This window comes from Podarcis vaucheri, assembly GCF_965113315.1.
Source record: "Podarcis vaucheri genome assembly, chromosome: 3".
Lineage (NCBI taxonomy): Eukaryota > Metazoa > Chordata > Lepidosauria > Squamata > Lacertidae > Podarcis > Podarcis vaucheri.
Window position 1 is genome coordinate 83,224,073 of NC_138761.1, and position 16,893 is coordinate 83,240,965.

General features: G+C 42.0%; 2 protein-coding genes across 2 annotated transcripts in view; one reads left to right on the top strand and one right to left on the bottom strand.

Annotated features, from left to right (window-relative positions):
- Positions 1–1,737, top strand: part of SNX14 (sorting nexin 14) — a 40,511-nt gene extending 38,774 nt beyond the window's left edge. Inside the window, exons 27-28 of the mRNA XM_082216933.1 lie at positions 812–867; positions 1,528–1,737. Coding sequence (XP_082073059.1) covers positions 812–867; positions 1,528–1,564 — 93 coding nt within the window. The 3' untranslated portion in view covers positions 1,565–1,737. The remainder of the gene's footprint in view (positions 1–811; positions 868–1,527) is intronic.
- A 327-nt stretch (positions 1,738–2,064) lies between these two features.
- NT5E (5'-nucleotidase ecto) overlaps positions 2,065–16,893 on the bottom strand; it is a gene marked incomplete at its 5' end in the record, with an annotated part of 29,039 nt that continues 14,210 nt past the window's right edge. The window contains 7 exons of the mRNA XM_082216307.1: positions 2,065–2,676; positions 3,737–3,937; positions 4,912–5,061; positions 5,869–5,977; positions 8,479–8,633; positions 9,597–9,794; positions 15,902–16,090. Coding sequence (XP_082072433.1) covers positions 2,516–2,676; positions 3,737–3,937; positions 4,912–5,061; positions 5,869–5,977; positions 8,479–8,633; positions 9,597–9,794; positions 15,902–16,090 — 1,163 coding nt within the window. The 3' untranslated portion in view covers positions 2,065–2,515. The remainder of the gene's footprint in view (positions 2,677–3,736; positions 3,938–4,911; positions 5,062–5,868; positions 5,978–8,478; positions 8,634–9,596; positions 9,795–15,901; positions 16,091–16,893) is intronic.

A 16,893-nucleotide genomic window follows, 5' to 3' on the forward strand; every position in this document is an offset into this window, starting at 1 on the left:
TTTCTATGAAGAAACCCTTTCTGGGACCCCACATTTAAATTCTTCCCTGGTCTCCTTGCTGGCCCTAGTAGGACCAACTTGGCCAGTTAGCCCTGGTGATCATTCGATGTCTACTGACTGGGTTTTTTACCTTCCAAAAATGACCCCTGAATTTATGAATTTTATTGATGCTGCATTTTATTCTGTATTCTATGCTGTTTTAAAGTCGCATTTTAATCAATGTTTTATACTTGCTCTTAGCCGACCTGAGCCCAGTTTTTAAACCGGGAAGGGTGGGGTATAAAATATGGGATGTCAGTAGGTAGCTCATGGGAGCATAGGCAGGGAGGGTGGGGGTTATACAGAGTTTGGTAAGATTACTTGGGATTTGTGATGCCAGTGCCACCCCAGCTGTGGCATGACAAAATTCTTCGCTGTGACACCTCGGTGCAAAGTTAATAAAATTTGCCACTTGAGATCTGGCAGAATGAAGACACTAGATTACTGCCAGTTTATCTTGTCATGACTAGGTATTCAAAGTGGCATGTGTCAACAAAGCTACAGTTAACAATAATAGAGCCTATTAAACTACCGTAGTTTGCTTTAAAATGGTTCCATCTCCTAGTATATAAGCCCTTAAAGCTTTATTTGCATCTGGGTGGGGTTGTACTTTTCTGTCAAGTGTACCGTGGGAGTCCTTTTAGGTTATTGTTTGGGATTTGTTACCATGTAGGTGGAGATTCTTCTAAGCGGGGGCTTACTAATCACCTACGTTCGCTGTAGTCTGTATTGCTAATTCCAGAATGTAATTTATCTCTACGTTTTATTTTAGTTAACGTATGTTCTACTGGATATTGGGATTCAGGAACTATTTCCAGAACTGAATGAGGTATGTTGTGACACAAAGTCATATTTATCAGTTTTAATTGCCCTTCATGAAGGAATTGTGCTCATAATTTTAGTTGCTCTTTATGGTTCCCAGCTCTGCTATGCAGTCTGTGCACCATATGAATTTTAATAGTGATATGTATGCCATTCCTTTTCTTTAAAAAAAAAAAGTGTTCACTGCCGTTGAATCCTGAGGTGAGTTATTTATTCTCAGGGATTTCAACTAAGTTATGGCACTGTTTCCAGCCAACCCCCGTTCTCATCCATAAGCCCCAGCTGATATTAATAGAAATTGTGCAAGGGGCTCAGAGCTACTTCCACTCACTGCAGTGCAATTTTCACAGAATATGCTGGTACACTGTGCCCCTTTACTCATCAATGCATAACTGAAGATTGTGTTTGTTGCTACATCAGCCAGTTTGAAGCTATCATTTCAGAACTTTGCACAGGGGACTTTAGATTTCACCATCCTGAATGGTTTTTGTGACGAACTGTGCTTATCTCAGTATTCCCCTGTAATACCAGAGCACTTACACATTACACAACTTCTTAATGCATTGCTTTGAGCTTCTACTGTAATTATATTGCCATTCCATAGCTGGATAAATTTAAATCACAGGTATTTTCTCTTTCTCTCTTCCCCAATACTGCTGTTAACAGGTTTAAAAGTATGCTTCCTCCGGATCATAGTGGATGAAAACAACAAAATACTGGATTAACTCCATTTTATAGATAGTTGCTAAGTGCTAATTTATTGAATAGGTCGTGTGTTTAGTCTTGTACATTTCCTTGTAAATAGAATGAACTTTGACTTCAAAAAAATATATATTCACTGAAGAAAGATTAAAGTTTATTACTGGCTGAATTTCAGTAATACCTCACTGTCTTTCTTCCCAATAAATAGTACTGGCAACCCCACCCCCCAAAAATATTTTTTTATGCAGGGTAAACGTTCCGAGGCACTGCACAGGTAACTGAAAACACCCACTTCCACCCCACCCATTTTTGTGACATTTTTAGGTCACTTCTGGGTTTGGCACAATGTGCATATGCGCGGTTGCGCACCTATTGGACTCGTGTGAATGGTGAGTTGCCTGTATGAGGATACTAGCGTTTGCCATTTATTGAAGATCCTATGAAGGATCAAACTGAAAGAAGGTCCACACTGACTTACACAGAAATCTTTAAAACAAAAACAAAAAATCCCACCCTGGGTGGAAACAGCTTTTACTCTCAATAGGCCAGATCTGCATTTATGCCAACCCTGACAACATAGCTAGAAGTTACAGCAGCATTGAACAAAGACTCTTGCGAGCTCTTTGACTTGGGTAACATTTTGCAATATGCCCAGCACTCAGGGTGAAGAAAAACAACTTGCTTCTTTTTGTTTTTAATTTTCTAAAAAGTGACGGTATGAAGAACAAATATACATATCAGTTATATACATAAACATAACTCAGTTCAAACACAGTATACATAAAAAATACATTAAACCTTATTGTTGAATTTTATGTTCTTTAATGGCCATGCCCATGATAATTTACATTCTGCCCTCTGGGAAGAGTGGAAGCAGCTGAGATTGTCTTTTAAGTATTAAGAAATTTATAGAATGCAGAAAAAGTCAAGTTCCCCTGCAGCAAGTGAAAAACTAAAAAATGAAGCACAGAAGTAAAACACATAATCCGGAAATCAAAGAAAGATGTCCTTGGAAAACAATTCCAGCAGAAAACCTCACACGACCTTCAAGCGCTGGAAATACTCTTCCCATTCTAGTTATGTAGTTGGAAACAACGGCGACATCAAGATCACCTATTTAAGAAAAGGAAAAAGAAACACTAAAGTTCACGTCCGTCAAATCATTGTAGCATCTTAATCACACCCAGTTGGTCAACATTCTGTAACTACGGTGAGTAAATAGTTTGTGGAGCTGTGTTTTCTAGGCAAAGCCACTGTACCAGAAAAGAGATTTTGCATCTTTTTGCCACCTCCTATGATGACCTCCTCCTGGAAGAGTCCTCACAGCCTCTTGTTCCCTAGTATGCATTCCCTGTTGTTAAATATGCAGTGCTCTCTATATACGATTAAAGCAGTGACATGCTACAGTAGATGCCCGAATCCAAATTGTAACATGCTTAGGGTTTCTGCACAGGATATAAATTGGCTGCTCTTTTGAAATGAAACTCTTCAGATTTGGTATTCTGTTTTAAAGGCTCGATCTGGAAGGCCCTACCCTCTTTAAATGCTTTTCCTTGCATTGTCACCAATGTCCACGCAGTTGCTCCTACACCAGGCCAGATGACGTGTGAAGGCTTCTATCTATTGTCTTCCTTCTCCCTGCTGACTTAAACAAACCACACAAGCAACACTAGAACTCTAGGGAGGTCTGCATGTGTGACTGGCATATAAAAAGACTGGCACAGGAGCAACTGTGGTGACAGCAGTAACCATGCTAGGAAAAGCCTGCGTAAAACTGATCTGACTTCAGGAAATTCTTTTGTATGTCCAACACATAAATTCAAGATCAGCTTGAAGGCAAGCAGTAACACACTGAACTTTTGCTTTTAATTATTAGGTGCAATTGTTTTGGAAGTGATTGTGATTGTACTTTTACACCTGTGAAAATTTCCTCATTTTTGTTTCAAACTTAAAAAAAATATATATATTCTCTTGCTTTTCCCATTCTCTACTTTTGGATGAACTCCAAAACCAACCTGAGTTAAATATTTCCTGTTGCAACTAGAATAAATAAAGGTTTGCCTAATAGCAGCATTTTCCACACTCATGGGAGAGTGGTCTCCTACAGGGACATTAATTCCAATATACATTCTATGTGCCATATTACCGATCGCCAGGAATAACTTCTACATACCGCTACTGTGGTTATTTGAGCTTCCCCTTAGCATGTGGTATCCATCTCCTCCTCCAGCAAGGAAAGAAGGTAGAAGCACTTTGTATGTTTTTTCCAGCTGCAGTGGTTCATAGACTGGTACTCTACACTCTGTGCAAAGAACCTTTAAGCTGACCACTCTGCTTCCCGGACTTTCAGAAAGATCATACACCACCTGTATACCTATCAATGAAGCACAAGTTTGAAAAGCATTTTTAGACATCAGCCTTTGCATTCTTTGGGTCTATAAAAACTTGCTTGAAAAAATAATGACGCTGGCTCTTCGGAAGTTCAGAACCAGAATAAACTGATGTGAGCACAACATTTAACCACAGGACAGGACCACACTGCAGTGGCAGAGCAAGGGTAGAGCATGCAAAAGATCCTGGGTTCAGCCACTGTGAAACCTTCTGCTATTCCTTAATCTAAAACCTTGGGAGCCATTGGCAAATACTCAGTGCAGATAATACTGTGTGTGGTGAAGCAATGGTCTGTCTGGGTGTTATTCTACTTCCCATGACACACTGGATTCCAAAGCTGAATGAGTTAGTAGCTGTCTTTCCTCCATTGACTCCTCCAGTGATCCCATATCAGGCACACACTATAGCAAAGCCCACCTGAGCCTCAAGCAAGAGCAATGGCTCCATAACTACTGCCAAGCTACATACCTGCTGCTTCAGAGGGAGTGGAACCCTACCAAGAGCAAGCCACCTCCCATCCATCTGGTCTAGGGCACCGCCCACTAACAGTGCCCCAGACTGGATTGAGCTTCAGCTTATTGGCTCTCATCCAGTCCATTATTGAGGCAAGAAGTCCTGCTTAGTTTATCTGAATAGTGTCATAAGTACAATGGGGTTTTGTTCTTGTCTTAATATGAGCAGTATAGTAATTGTGGCTCGTGCTTGTTTTTGCTGCTGGTGAGAGGGCATCCATGCTAGAAGCATTTGTGTACTGCTTGCTTGATGAATTGCACCACCCTTGTAAGATAAACCTAACCCTGGGATGATCTCCTGCCTGGTTCCACCACACCTAACCTTGAGAATGGAGCAACGTTCCAGATACTTCATTGTTTTAAAAGCAGAAGCAGGTAATCCTCTTACAATACTCCTTTGTGAGTATGTGTGGGTTTAGGACCTTGAACAGGCAAAGTAACTTACCTGAGACCTGCAGGAGTTCCCCTGTCCCTTCCCCATGTCTGTAAACGCTATGTTCAAATGCTTCCTTCAGAGTAGAGCCTTTGATCTGCAGCAAATCGAAAGTTCCTCCAAAAGGCAATACGGACAGCAACTCTTCCAAAGTAATAGTTCCTAAATGGAACAGGACGTTTCATAAAACAATCGGTTTTGTGTTCTATTTCTCACTTTAGGAGACTATGATATTGTAGATATAAGCGGTAGACAAGAGAAGGGCTGAGTTCAAACCCCTGGTCAGCAGTGGAGCTCACTGACTGCCTTCCAACAAGTCACTATCTTGCAGTCTATCTTACGGCACAAGCTTGTTGCAGGGACTGTAACATGAGAACCTTGCTTATGCCACCCTAAATTCACAGGATAAAGAGTAAGAATAATATAATAAATAAATATGTTTCTGATAGTTCTACCCCCACATTTATCAGAGTCTCCAGGCAGCTTATAGTATAAAATTTAAAACAAAAAGGAACAATTAAGCCATAAAAGCAGCAGAATCCCTTGAAACATGTGGAGAGTCCCCAGGGCAGGGCTACCATGTACAAGCTTATGGCATGGGGATTTTCCAAATGGGAAGGACCCATTTGGTAAGGATCATGGTATTCTCCAAGTGTTTCACAAGCCTTCGTATGAAAACAATAATCATTAAATTGGTCCCCAGCGTTTCAGCATCCAGAAATGTATATTATATATCTGAATAGGTGTAAGATTGGTTTTAAAAGCATACGCTAGAAAGGTATGTATGTATGTTCAAAGGGGAGGCGAAAGTAAAATCTTTGTCTACGAAAAGCATTGTGAGATATAGTAGATAAGCTCTAAAATAAGAATCCCTAAAACTAATTATCTTATTGAGAGAAATGTGGGGTATGAAGAGGAAATTTTAGCAGCATTCCCGTGGAGAAGAAAAAGCCCGAAACCTAGATTTACCATTCTTGCTTTGTTCATCAATGGGCCCCCGTATTCCACCACCATTTATGATGCACATCGAAACATGATTCCATTGCTTATCATCTGGATGTCTCAGGTTATTGTAAACCTAAAACATTTACACACACAAAAAATTCTATCAGTTTCAGTCTGTGCTTTATCTCAGCTTCAAGAACTTCAGGAAGCCAGCAAAGGAAAACATCTTATAAAGTGAATGGGGGAAGGGGGAAACTGGGATATTATCTAGCAACAAATCATTTACTTACACAAATAAAACAACTGTAATTAAAGCCCAACACAGGCTTGTGGAGATCTAATAAGAAAAATTTCAGGTTTTTTTCCACATGTGCTGTTATTCTGGGAAATGCAAGCATGGCATTTTTCCCCCCTGTTGAAAAGTCTGCAGCACTGTTTTTCTGCTGTTGTATTTCTGTTTCACAATTGGGGATAATTTGGTGGGTACGTGCGTCTATAACAGCAAGTAACCTTTGGGGATTTCTCCCTGCTTACAAACTGAATACTAAAGCTGACGTCGTAGTTCTTATAAGGTGCACACAGGCAAATGTATTGTTACACACCACCTCCAATCTCCACAGAAGTGTGAGATTTCAAGGGGGTTCCACGATGAAGTATGTTTTGGGGAAAGGCTACATATACTGTCTTGAGCTCCCCGGAGGAAATTTAATAACTAAATCATAACAAACTCACATTTGAGCATGACCAGTGGTCAGAGATGATGGGAGCTGTAGTCCAATGGCATATGGAGACTGCAGGTTTCTTATTCCTGGCTGTCCACAGTTTATTGTATTGACTTTTTACACTTCAGTTTTTATAGTGCTTATTTTTTATGATGTGTTTTTACAGTTTACTGATTTTGTATACCTTTTTGGATATTTCTTCAATACAAAGCAGTATATAATGATTTTTAATAAATCAAGAGTGGTGGTTTTAAAAATAATAATTCTGAGGCTGAAGTCCTAAACATAACTTACGTACAGCATTAAAGAAAATGGGATTTACTTCTAAGGATCACTCTGTAAACCTCACAGAATCACTTTTAGTTTTCCAACTAGCCTCTGTAAGAATACAACTGGGTATCTTTTTTCCAAGAACAGCATTGGCAGAAATTAAATTGCAATCTGACACAGGAACGTTAAGTCATTAATGCACTGCATATCAACTGAATGATGCCCTAAACTAATCTGTGGTCAATGTTTAACTAAGTCTACTAATAATTAGCTGTAGAAGGGATATCATTCTCGTCCAAACAAATTAGTGCAATCAATTAAATATGACACCTCTCCTAGTCAATGATTGTTCATGAATCATTAGCCTGTACAAACAAGTCAAGTAATTTTCTGTGGAGAGCCCTTTAGACACTTCCATGACAGGACGGTAATGCCTGCTCAACCTAATTAATTGTGCAAACCTTATATTCAGTTTTTTACAAGGCAACTATGGAAGCCCAGAATTAATCCCCTTTCCTTGGCTGCTTTAGAGGTTACTCAACCAATACAGTAAGGACGTTTGCACACTTAAAAGGATATCCTGAAGGCCAGCCCACCTACTACTCCCAAGATTTAGCTGTTCATATGTGAGTGACTCACAACTGACAGTTCTCCCAGTCCCTTGCCACCACAATCTCTCTCATTCTTTGTAATTTGGTATATTCTGGAGTAAATAGCTCAGTCCAAGAGCTGCTGCACACAAATACCTCTTTACATGGTGACAGTCTCCATCTGTTGTGATTTAAAGCTCTAAAAAAAGTGATGTGATGTGATGCCAGTACTCACATATTGATGAATGTGCCATGGGTGTCAGCCCCAGGCACCAAAAGGAACTGCCAATACTTTATAACGGTGAGCAATGTCACCCAAAAAGACCTGTATGGATCCTAAGAAAAATTTCCCAGAGGCAAGTCTTGAAGGAAAAAGAAAGACATGCAGAAGTGAAAGTCCAACACCTCTATAAAAGCTTGGGACTTACAGCTTTCAAGCTGTTTCAGGCTTTTGTCACTAGTGAACAATTAGCTAATTCTACAGTTGTGCAATCAGCAGTTTCTGTTCGATAGTTTCAATGTCCACAGGAAGGACTAACCAGACCAAAAGCATAACAATTTCATAGCCAGCTGAACCCCAAGTGAAGATAAGCAACCCGGGCCACAAAACCACATCTTTCATATAAAAGATAAAGGTAAAGAGCCCCTGGATGGTTAAGTCCAGTCAAAGGCGACTATGGGGTTGTAGTGCTCATCTCACTTTAGGCCAAGGGAGCCAGCGTTTGTCCACAGACAGCTTTCTGGGTCATGTGGCCAGCATAACTAAACCGCTTCTGGTGCAAGGGAACACCGTGATGGAAACCAAAGTGCATGGAAACGCCATTTACCTTCCTGCCGCAGTGGTACCTATTTATCTTCTTGCACTGGCATGCTTTTGAACTGCTAGGTTGGCAGGAGCTGGGACAGAGCAACGGGAGCTCACCCCGTCATGGGGATTCGAACCACCAACCTTCCGATCAGCAAGCCCAAGAGGCTCAGACTTTATATGAAACACTTTAGACTTTAAATATCAAATAATGAACCACTTAAAGTAACCTGGATTATTATCTTACCACAGCATCGCAAATTAAATTTCCCATGTTGCACTCTTGAAAGCGACATGCTTGACTTGTACCATTTAGATAAACAATCGTTTTTCCTATTTCCCGGGAAGAATAATTTTGTAGTTGAAGATGCATCTTGTCAACTTCTGCTTTCACATCCTCAGCTAAAAAAGAAGTAGGGCATGTTGAAGGTTATTACTGGCCAGGCGACTGATGAGGATGGCATATTTGTTTATCTACAGCACAACATTAGTTCAGGGTTTTTTTCAGACTTGCACTCCAGAATACTCCCAACAAAGTTCCAGCTTGCAATAGTTTGGATCCAAAGGAGTCACACAGCCACTAACTTGGGTTTCTTAAAAGCAGCCCTCCCCTATTCTGTGCCGTACAGTATGGCTAACTTCTTTTAGAACCAAGCGGACTTTCAGAAGCAGATGTGATATATCAGAACCAGGTTAAAAAAAAAGTCAAAAGTCAAATTCCCACTAGTTGTGTCCAAACCTTTGGATGTGCCTAGAGTAACTCTTTAGAACCAGTCTTAAGTTTGGGGGAATATGCTTCTGGTTTTTTGTTTTTTTAAAAAACAGTGTGTGTGAAATTATATATTTTAAAACAAGATAGTTTATATATAAATATATATTTAATTTATAGTGGGCATCATGTGAGTTCATAGCCATCCCGCATAATTTATTTTAGAAAAGGAAAGAAGGCTAGATCCTGAGTTCTCATAACTGGAGCAACGGTTACCACCTACTCCCTGCAGGAGAGAGATGATTTTTCACTCATTTTGCCCGCATGCTCTGAAAAAGCTGCTCTGAAGTGCCGAGAGACCCTCTGGAACAGTATTCAACTTGGCACCAGGGGTGGGGAATACAGGAGGAAGGGAGAATCTGCAAAAATCATTCCTCCTACAACAGGAGACTCCACCATATTTCAGCCCTTTCTACAAAATGGAGGGAGCTGTTCTGTTTGCGGAAAGACAACTTTGGATCCAACCCAGAGTAAGAGGAGGAGGAGCAATAACACGACACATGACATCATGCATTTATCTAGTACTTAAATTAGGTAATCATCAATGTTATAAATAGGAGGCCTACAGGAAATAAAATTCTCCTTCCCATACATACCTTCAGGAATACTGCTGTTTAGTAAGATAGGGTTTCCAGACGCTCTAATTACATTTCCTTTGTCGTCAAACACAACGTTCAAATAGCCAAGGTATTTTCCAAAAGCATAAGCTTGAACAACAGGAACGTCACGTCCATCATCTGACTTCACCATAAATGGATATTTACCAGCTGGTATATCATTTGAAGGTGGGGTGCCTGTAAAAGTGGCCAGAGAATGAATGACCTTTTCTCCCTTCCTAGCTTTCAAAGGAAGTCCTGAATACTGATGAGGCAAGCACACCAACTGATAGTGGTATTTAGGGTGCAGAAAGAAACTGCTTGTGTGTGAAAGCAAGAAACATAACATGTGATACGGAATCTAGGCAAGTTGTCAGATCATTCCCTTCTCCCTTCTTTCCCATTTCAACAGTTCATTTGGAGCTTCACTCTGAGACATTCAACAATGTCTGTCTCCTCCTGGGAAGGACAAGAGTGGGTCATCAGGCAGTTCCCCTTTCCTCAGCTCCTACTCAGTTCAGCAGCTGATCAAGGGAATCAGAGGCTTCCACTCTGCTCTCCAGCACTAATGGTGTTTTGAGAATTATATATCTCACTTCTATATACAATACACTTCTATTTGGGTGTAATCCCCAGCATTAGTGATTTAGGATCCAAATACACCTAACCTTAATTACACAATTAGCAATCAGGTTGTGCATTTTCAAAATTGCAGCTTTAGCTGTTTTGCAGTTGTTTTATTCTTAGCTAATGTTAGTCACCCTGAAAACGTAGGGAAGGGAATACATAAATCTTCCTGCACCATGTCACACTTCACATCTTCAGGGGCAAAGAGAAATGAGGATCAGGAAAAGCCTTGATGCACACATGCACTGGACATCCACATGATTCATCCCTTTGACTCTTGGCTTTGGAATATGAGAGCTCGGAGAAAAACATGTTATTCTTTCCTAACAGAAAAATAATAAATGGTGAGATATAAGTCCCCAAATGGGAAGGTGAGTTTTTTTCTTTTCAATTACCTCATGTGCACTGTTTGATTGAGATGCTATGTCACTAAACACACACTTCAGCAGAAGTGGGGTATTTTAAAAAATAAAAACTTTCCTTTTATTTCGCTCCCACATTCCTTTTCTAAAGGCAGTATGTTTCACTGCAGAACATTATCAGTGATTAAGGCAATAGGTATATTTCTGACTGAAAGTGTTACTAGGACATGGATGGATGCACTGAAAACACTGCCACTAGATTTTATATTCTACACCCAGCATCTCGTTGCCATGAATGATTCTTTCTGAATGCAGGCACTGATCTCTCTACTTGTCTCAGAACTAGACTCCTGGACAGCTCCCAAATTCACTCATTAATAGTGCCAGAAAACTCAACATGTAGCTGCTGCTGGTTTCTCAACTTTCAACAGCAACAACAAAATCCATTTCAACAGCAACAACACAATTTGGAACATTTCAATAGGCTAAAGAGCGTCTCCACCCACATCCTTCTACCTGGACACTGAGGTCCAGTACCGAGGGCCTTCTGGCGGTTCCCTCACTGCGAGAAGCCAAGTTACAGGGAACCAGGCAGAGGGCCTTTTTGGTAGTGGCGCCTTCCCTGTGGAACACCCTCCCACCAGATGTCAAAGAGAACAACAACTACCAGACTTTTAGAAGACATCTGAAGGCAGCCCTGTTTCGGGAAGCTTTTAATGTTTGATGTATTATAGTATTTTAATATTCTTTTGGAAGCCGCCCAGAGTGGCTGGGGAAGCCCAGCCAGATGGGCGGGGTATAAATAATAAATTTATTATTATTATTATTATTATTATTATTATTATTATTATGAGCCTGTAGAGTCTAAATAGCTCCACCTCCAATTGTGACAAGAGATAAAACTTAATAATGTTCAGGCTTCCTTTTATCTCAGGTTTCATATGCTGTTCAATATTCAAAGTATATATCCTGAGGGATAGCTCAGTCAGCAGAGCTGTGGGTTCAGTCAGGGATGTGGGTTTGAGCCCCACGTTGGGCTAAAGATTCCTGCATTGCAAGGGGTTGGACTAGATGACCCTTGGGGTCCCTCCCAACTCTATGATTCTAATATTCAGAGGTTTGTCAGCAAAGTATAACAGTATCAGTCACAAGCACAATGCTGCATGTTCCAAACTGGGAAATTAATGTGAAGGCTAGGCTTGGTGCACTTATCAAAATGTTAGGTATGCTTTTTGGATGCGTCTACTCAGGTATGTTCTTTCTATGTCAAGTAATGTATTAGTGAGCTCATCTTCTTCCTTTAAAAAAAGACTTCAATGCTTCTACCCAAGCTTCTAAGAATAAGCTCTCTACCTTTTCTTTATAAAGCGCCTTTATAATTCTACAGAAGTTTTCAATCCCTACAATGCATTATGAACGATCTGTAAATGGTGTGTGTGAGAATGAATGTTTAGCTTAGTAAAGAGTGCTCACACCAGGAAGGAGGCAACACGCAATGTTAATTTCATCAGAAAGTCTGGTATGTAAAACTAAAAAAAAGACACACTTCAGAGTTTGAGGTATCTCATTTCCTATTGATAAACAACAGCACAGCACCCGACTACACCCTTATAACTAAAGTAAGTGTGACTTCTGCCCGGAAAAAGACCCCCAAATCAGCACTGGTGTTACTAGACTAATGTCAGTCTGTGGTCAGAGTAACAAAAGTGTATGATACAGAGTGGCTTGAGGAACATAGAGCTGAGAAACCCTCATAGCTGGGAAAAAGTATATGAGATCCTGGGTGAAAGACATAACTTTTGCCAGCTATATGTGTGTGAAATCTATCTACATCCACCTGGAGCAGCATGACTCATCTGATCACAACACCCTGCCTGACCTCAATGCTTCCTCTTCTGCACTCTGAACTCCTAGACTGCCAACCTAGCACTAAGAATACCCATCTCTGTAACTACACCTCTTGCAGTGCAGGGGTGGGGCGAGAGAGACAGAGAGACTGTACCTGCAAGCTATTTTGTTTTCTGAACTGTTTTCACTAAATGCGGTTTTACTAGTTTTTGAGGTTGGGCTCTGCACACACCAGTTTATATAGTGAAGAATGCAAAGGAGTGGGAATGCATGCACCCATAGTTATTGAATACACATGTACACTAAAACATTAAAGTAGCAGGACAAAGGCATTAGCATTGCCCATGCTAAGGACAACTAGGAAATCAAAATGTTTTCAATTTGGCCCAGCTAAAGGCAAACAGAACACCCAGGGAATCAAAGTCTATCCCTGCTAGAGATAGAAAGAGGACCAAGGAAGGAAATAGATTTCTATGCTCACGTTTAGGCAAAAGGGAAGCCACTGGGATGAGATTCTTGCCCATTTCAGCAAAATAAAAATAAATCAAATATTGGGAAGAAATTCTAAATAGGAATCAGAGCAAACTATGTTCAAAAGAAAACCCAAAGCTTCACTCAGCTGCCATTGAGAGCGTGCTCACTTATGGCTTATGTGTGTGGTACGGAAGCTGTACTACCCGGGACAGGTTGGGGTTGTGCAGAGTTGTTAAGGCAGCAGAGAGCATTGTTGGCTGCCCACTCTCCACCTTAGAGCAGATTTATGCCACAAGGTGCCATAGGAAGGCACTGGACATAGTAAAAGATCCATCACATCCTGGTCACTGTCTCTTCGAGCTCCTGCCGTCGGGACGGAGATACAGGACGATGAAGACAAGAACGAGCCGTCTTAAGAACAGCTTCTTCCCCAGAGCGATCTCGGCCCTGAATGGGAAGCCTGGACTTTGAAAGTCATCTAATCTTCCTTGCTGTATTATACTGTATTGTTTTAATTAGTGTTTTTATAGTTGTTTTGATTTTGTGTGGAGTGCCCTACCTGGGTGGATGGAGCAGCCAAGTAATTTCATTGTCCCCGAGAGGGGGCAATGACAATAAAGATATTATTATTATTATTATTATTGTTATTGTTATTGTTATTATCAACTTTGCCTTTTATACTCAAATCCTGCCTATAAAATTGTGGAAGTTCGGGGGGGGGTATTATAAAAAGCTGAAGACTCTCATTAGCAAATAAATTCCATAGCGTGGCTATTGTGGGGGAAACTATAGGTTAAAAGTTTCACTCCCAATCAGATATACAACAATAATCTGTGAACGCTTGGCAAGCATTCAGCAGACCAGGTTCTGAAAGCCAGAAGCTTTACAGGTATATCTGAAAAAAGCAAAGTGTTTGTGCCATCTGTACATGACCAATGTTATAATTAGAATAGAGTGAATAGTGGGAAACGGAATGTTGTTTTTTTCTGAACACATCCTGGAAAAGTTTCCAATTTCTGAGCCAGTTTTGAATATTGCTGAGGTGAGTTATCCCACCACTATTTCTGAAAGGTTTTAAAAACAAACCACCGTTTCAGAGGAACATTTCACACACAGGAAACTTTACCCTGATCTAGTATGAGGGAGGCTGGAGAAATCACTAAACAATCCTGGAGGAAGGTGTAAGACGGGAGAGAGTGAGTGAGACAAAGTTCATATTTATTCTGGACCAAGGGCAGGAAAGACACATAGACACAAGCAGAAACAGGAGAGGACAGAGACATGATTCATTTGTGTACAGCTATGCAAGCCACTGGAAAAAGGCCCAGCATCCTTAGTGTTTAACAGCAAACCAAAAGCCAACCACTTCCTGAGGAGAAAATGAAACTCTGATGAATGAATAAAAGACTGAAAGCTATGACCAAGGTAAATTCAAGATGTTGAAAAAAGAAACACGTAAAAACTGAACAAGAAGTGTCACTGAACCTACAAGAAGTGTTGCTGATATTTCATTGATCTTTTATGCTTCTCAAATAACAGCACAATTCTATTAATGTCTGCTTAGAAGACCTAGTCAGTTCATTGGGTATCTTACCCCCATTGTGTACATGATGCCTTCTAGATGCTGATAGACTACAAGTCCCTTCATTCATGGCCATTGGACATGCTAGCTGAGGCTATAGAGAGTTAAGATTCCTATAGCAGGGGTCCTCAAACTACAGTCCGCGGGCCAAATCTGGCCCACCAGGGTCCTGAACCCGGCCTGTCTGGCAATTGCAGAACCCATAGCACTCCTCCTTCCTGTTGCCCAGATGGCTACAGCCAACGTGAGCTTCCTTCCCTCCTTCCCTCCGAACCACTACTACTGCAAGCAGCTGGGTCCAATCCTTTCCGGCTTCTCCTCAGACCACACTCTCCAGCCCCATCCCACTTGACTGCTCATCAATCCCATTGCAATCCCAGGTGCGCGTGCGCATGGGCACACCAGGGAGGGGTGTGTGTGCATGAGAGAGAGAGAGAGAGAGAGAGAGAGAGAGAGAGACTGCTGGCACTAGTGGCAGCTCCCTCAAACCACTGGGAAGGGACCGCCGGTTCGGCGGCAGCCTCTGTGGCAGTGACCATAATCCCCCCTCCCGCCTGGCTTCTCCTTCTCCACACACACACACCACCACCTCCTCCTCCTCTTCAGTTGCCAGGTGAAGCAGGTCCAAAGGGGGCGGGACTGGCCCATGGACCAGTCAGGCCTGAAGCCAAGCCCAGAGGAGCAGGCTCCGAGGAAGGCCTGTGGAAATGCGGGCATAGCGCGAAGGCGCAGCGGCTATCGCCAGCGCTGCAGCCGGGTCCGGGGCACTGGGTCTCTCGCTGGAGGGCACTGAGGGAGGAGCAGCCAGATGCTGCCGCCACTGCCCAGTGCCTGAGGCCGCACCTCTTTCCTTTCCTCCCTCTTATTTGGTCACCCTCCTTTCTCTCTCTCTCTCTCTCTCTCTCTCTCTCTCTCTCTCTCATATTGAAATACTTATAAGTTTTTGTTTATTTAAAACGTTCTTCATTTTAAATATTGTATTGTTTTTCCTGTTTTTTGTGCACTACAAATAAAATATGTGCTGTGTGCACAGGAATTTGTTCGTATTTTTTTCAAACTATAGTCCGGCCCCCAACAGTGTCTGAGGGACAGTGAACTGGCCCCCTGTTTAAAAAGTTTGAGGAACCCCACCTATAGCATCCGAAGGGCACCAGGTTAGGGCATCAGGAGAAAAAAAACCTCTACACTAGACTAGTTTCAAGGTTTAATCTTATACTTTCAAATGTTCAGTTCCCACGACAGTTTCTTCCAAACATGCCTAGCTGTACCACAATGACGAGCACGAAGAATTAAATATTTAGCACCCTGTTATAACTGCTGAGGCATAGCTACAATAATTAGCTACAAACATAGCTACAATAATAAGTACTAACCAATCAGAATCCCCTCTTTTTGCCAAGGAAATGACATACCTGTATAAAGAAAGGTGTTTGTATGTCCCCCAACTACAACATCCACACCTCTCACTTTTTGAGCAATGTTTTTGTCCACAGTAAAACCAGAGTGACCGAGTGCAATGATTTTGTTGACTCCTAAAGTTATAAGTTTGTCCACTTGTGGCTGTAATGCTGTAACTTCATCTTCAAATGTTAAATCCGGCCCTAAAAATCCAGGAAAAAAATGCATTAATGTTTTGTATTTTATTTTATTCTCACAAAATGATTTGCCAAAGCACATGAACAAATATATTATACATATATAACGTATATACTATACATAACTGTCAGAGCTGCTACCAGGTCCCAGCTCACATAGGACCACGCCACACAGCGTCCACTTTAAAAGAGTCTTTATTGAGTTACAGGATTCATTTCCGAACTGCAGCGTGCAGCTCTACACCTTCTGCCCTAGGTCGGCGAAGACCCATCTGAGTCCCCGCCTCTTGCACACCAGCTTAATACCCTAGCCTTGCTCCACCTCCTTCGCCTCTCCCTACGTCTCTGGGTCCTTCTGCCCCCCTGGGACTCCTCCCTTCTACTCTCCTCTGACGCTGACCCCCCTGATCCTTCCGCTTCCTTTCGGCGAGCTTTGGGACCTGGCTCACTCTCCGGGCTGCTTACTGCTCCAGCTTCCGCTGCATTTGAACTTGGCGCGCGCGCCCAACTCTCTACTTTCCTCTTGACCGTTGCCTCGCTCTCTGAGGAGGGCGTGACCACCCCTGACTCGTGCCCTCCCTCCTGCTGACGGCCTCCGGAACCCGATGCCTGGCTGCCTTCCTCCCTGCTGCTCTCAGTCTTGAGCGTGGGTCCCGACTTCCAGCTGCTGCTCTCTGAATCTCCTCTGTTCCCTTCCTCCTGGGGTGTCCCCCCGGATCCCCCCCTTGCTCTGCTCACTGGGGCTCCCTTTTGGGAGTCCTCTGACTCACTGCTTAGGCTTGGAGATCTCGGGTCGTCATCATCACTCA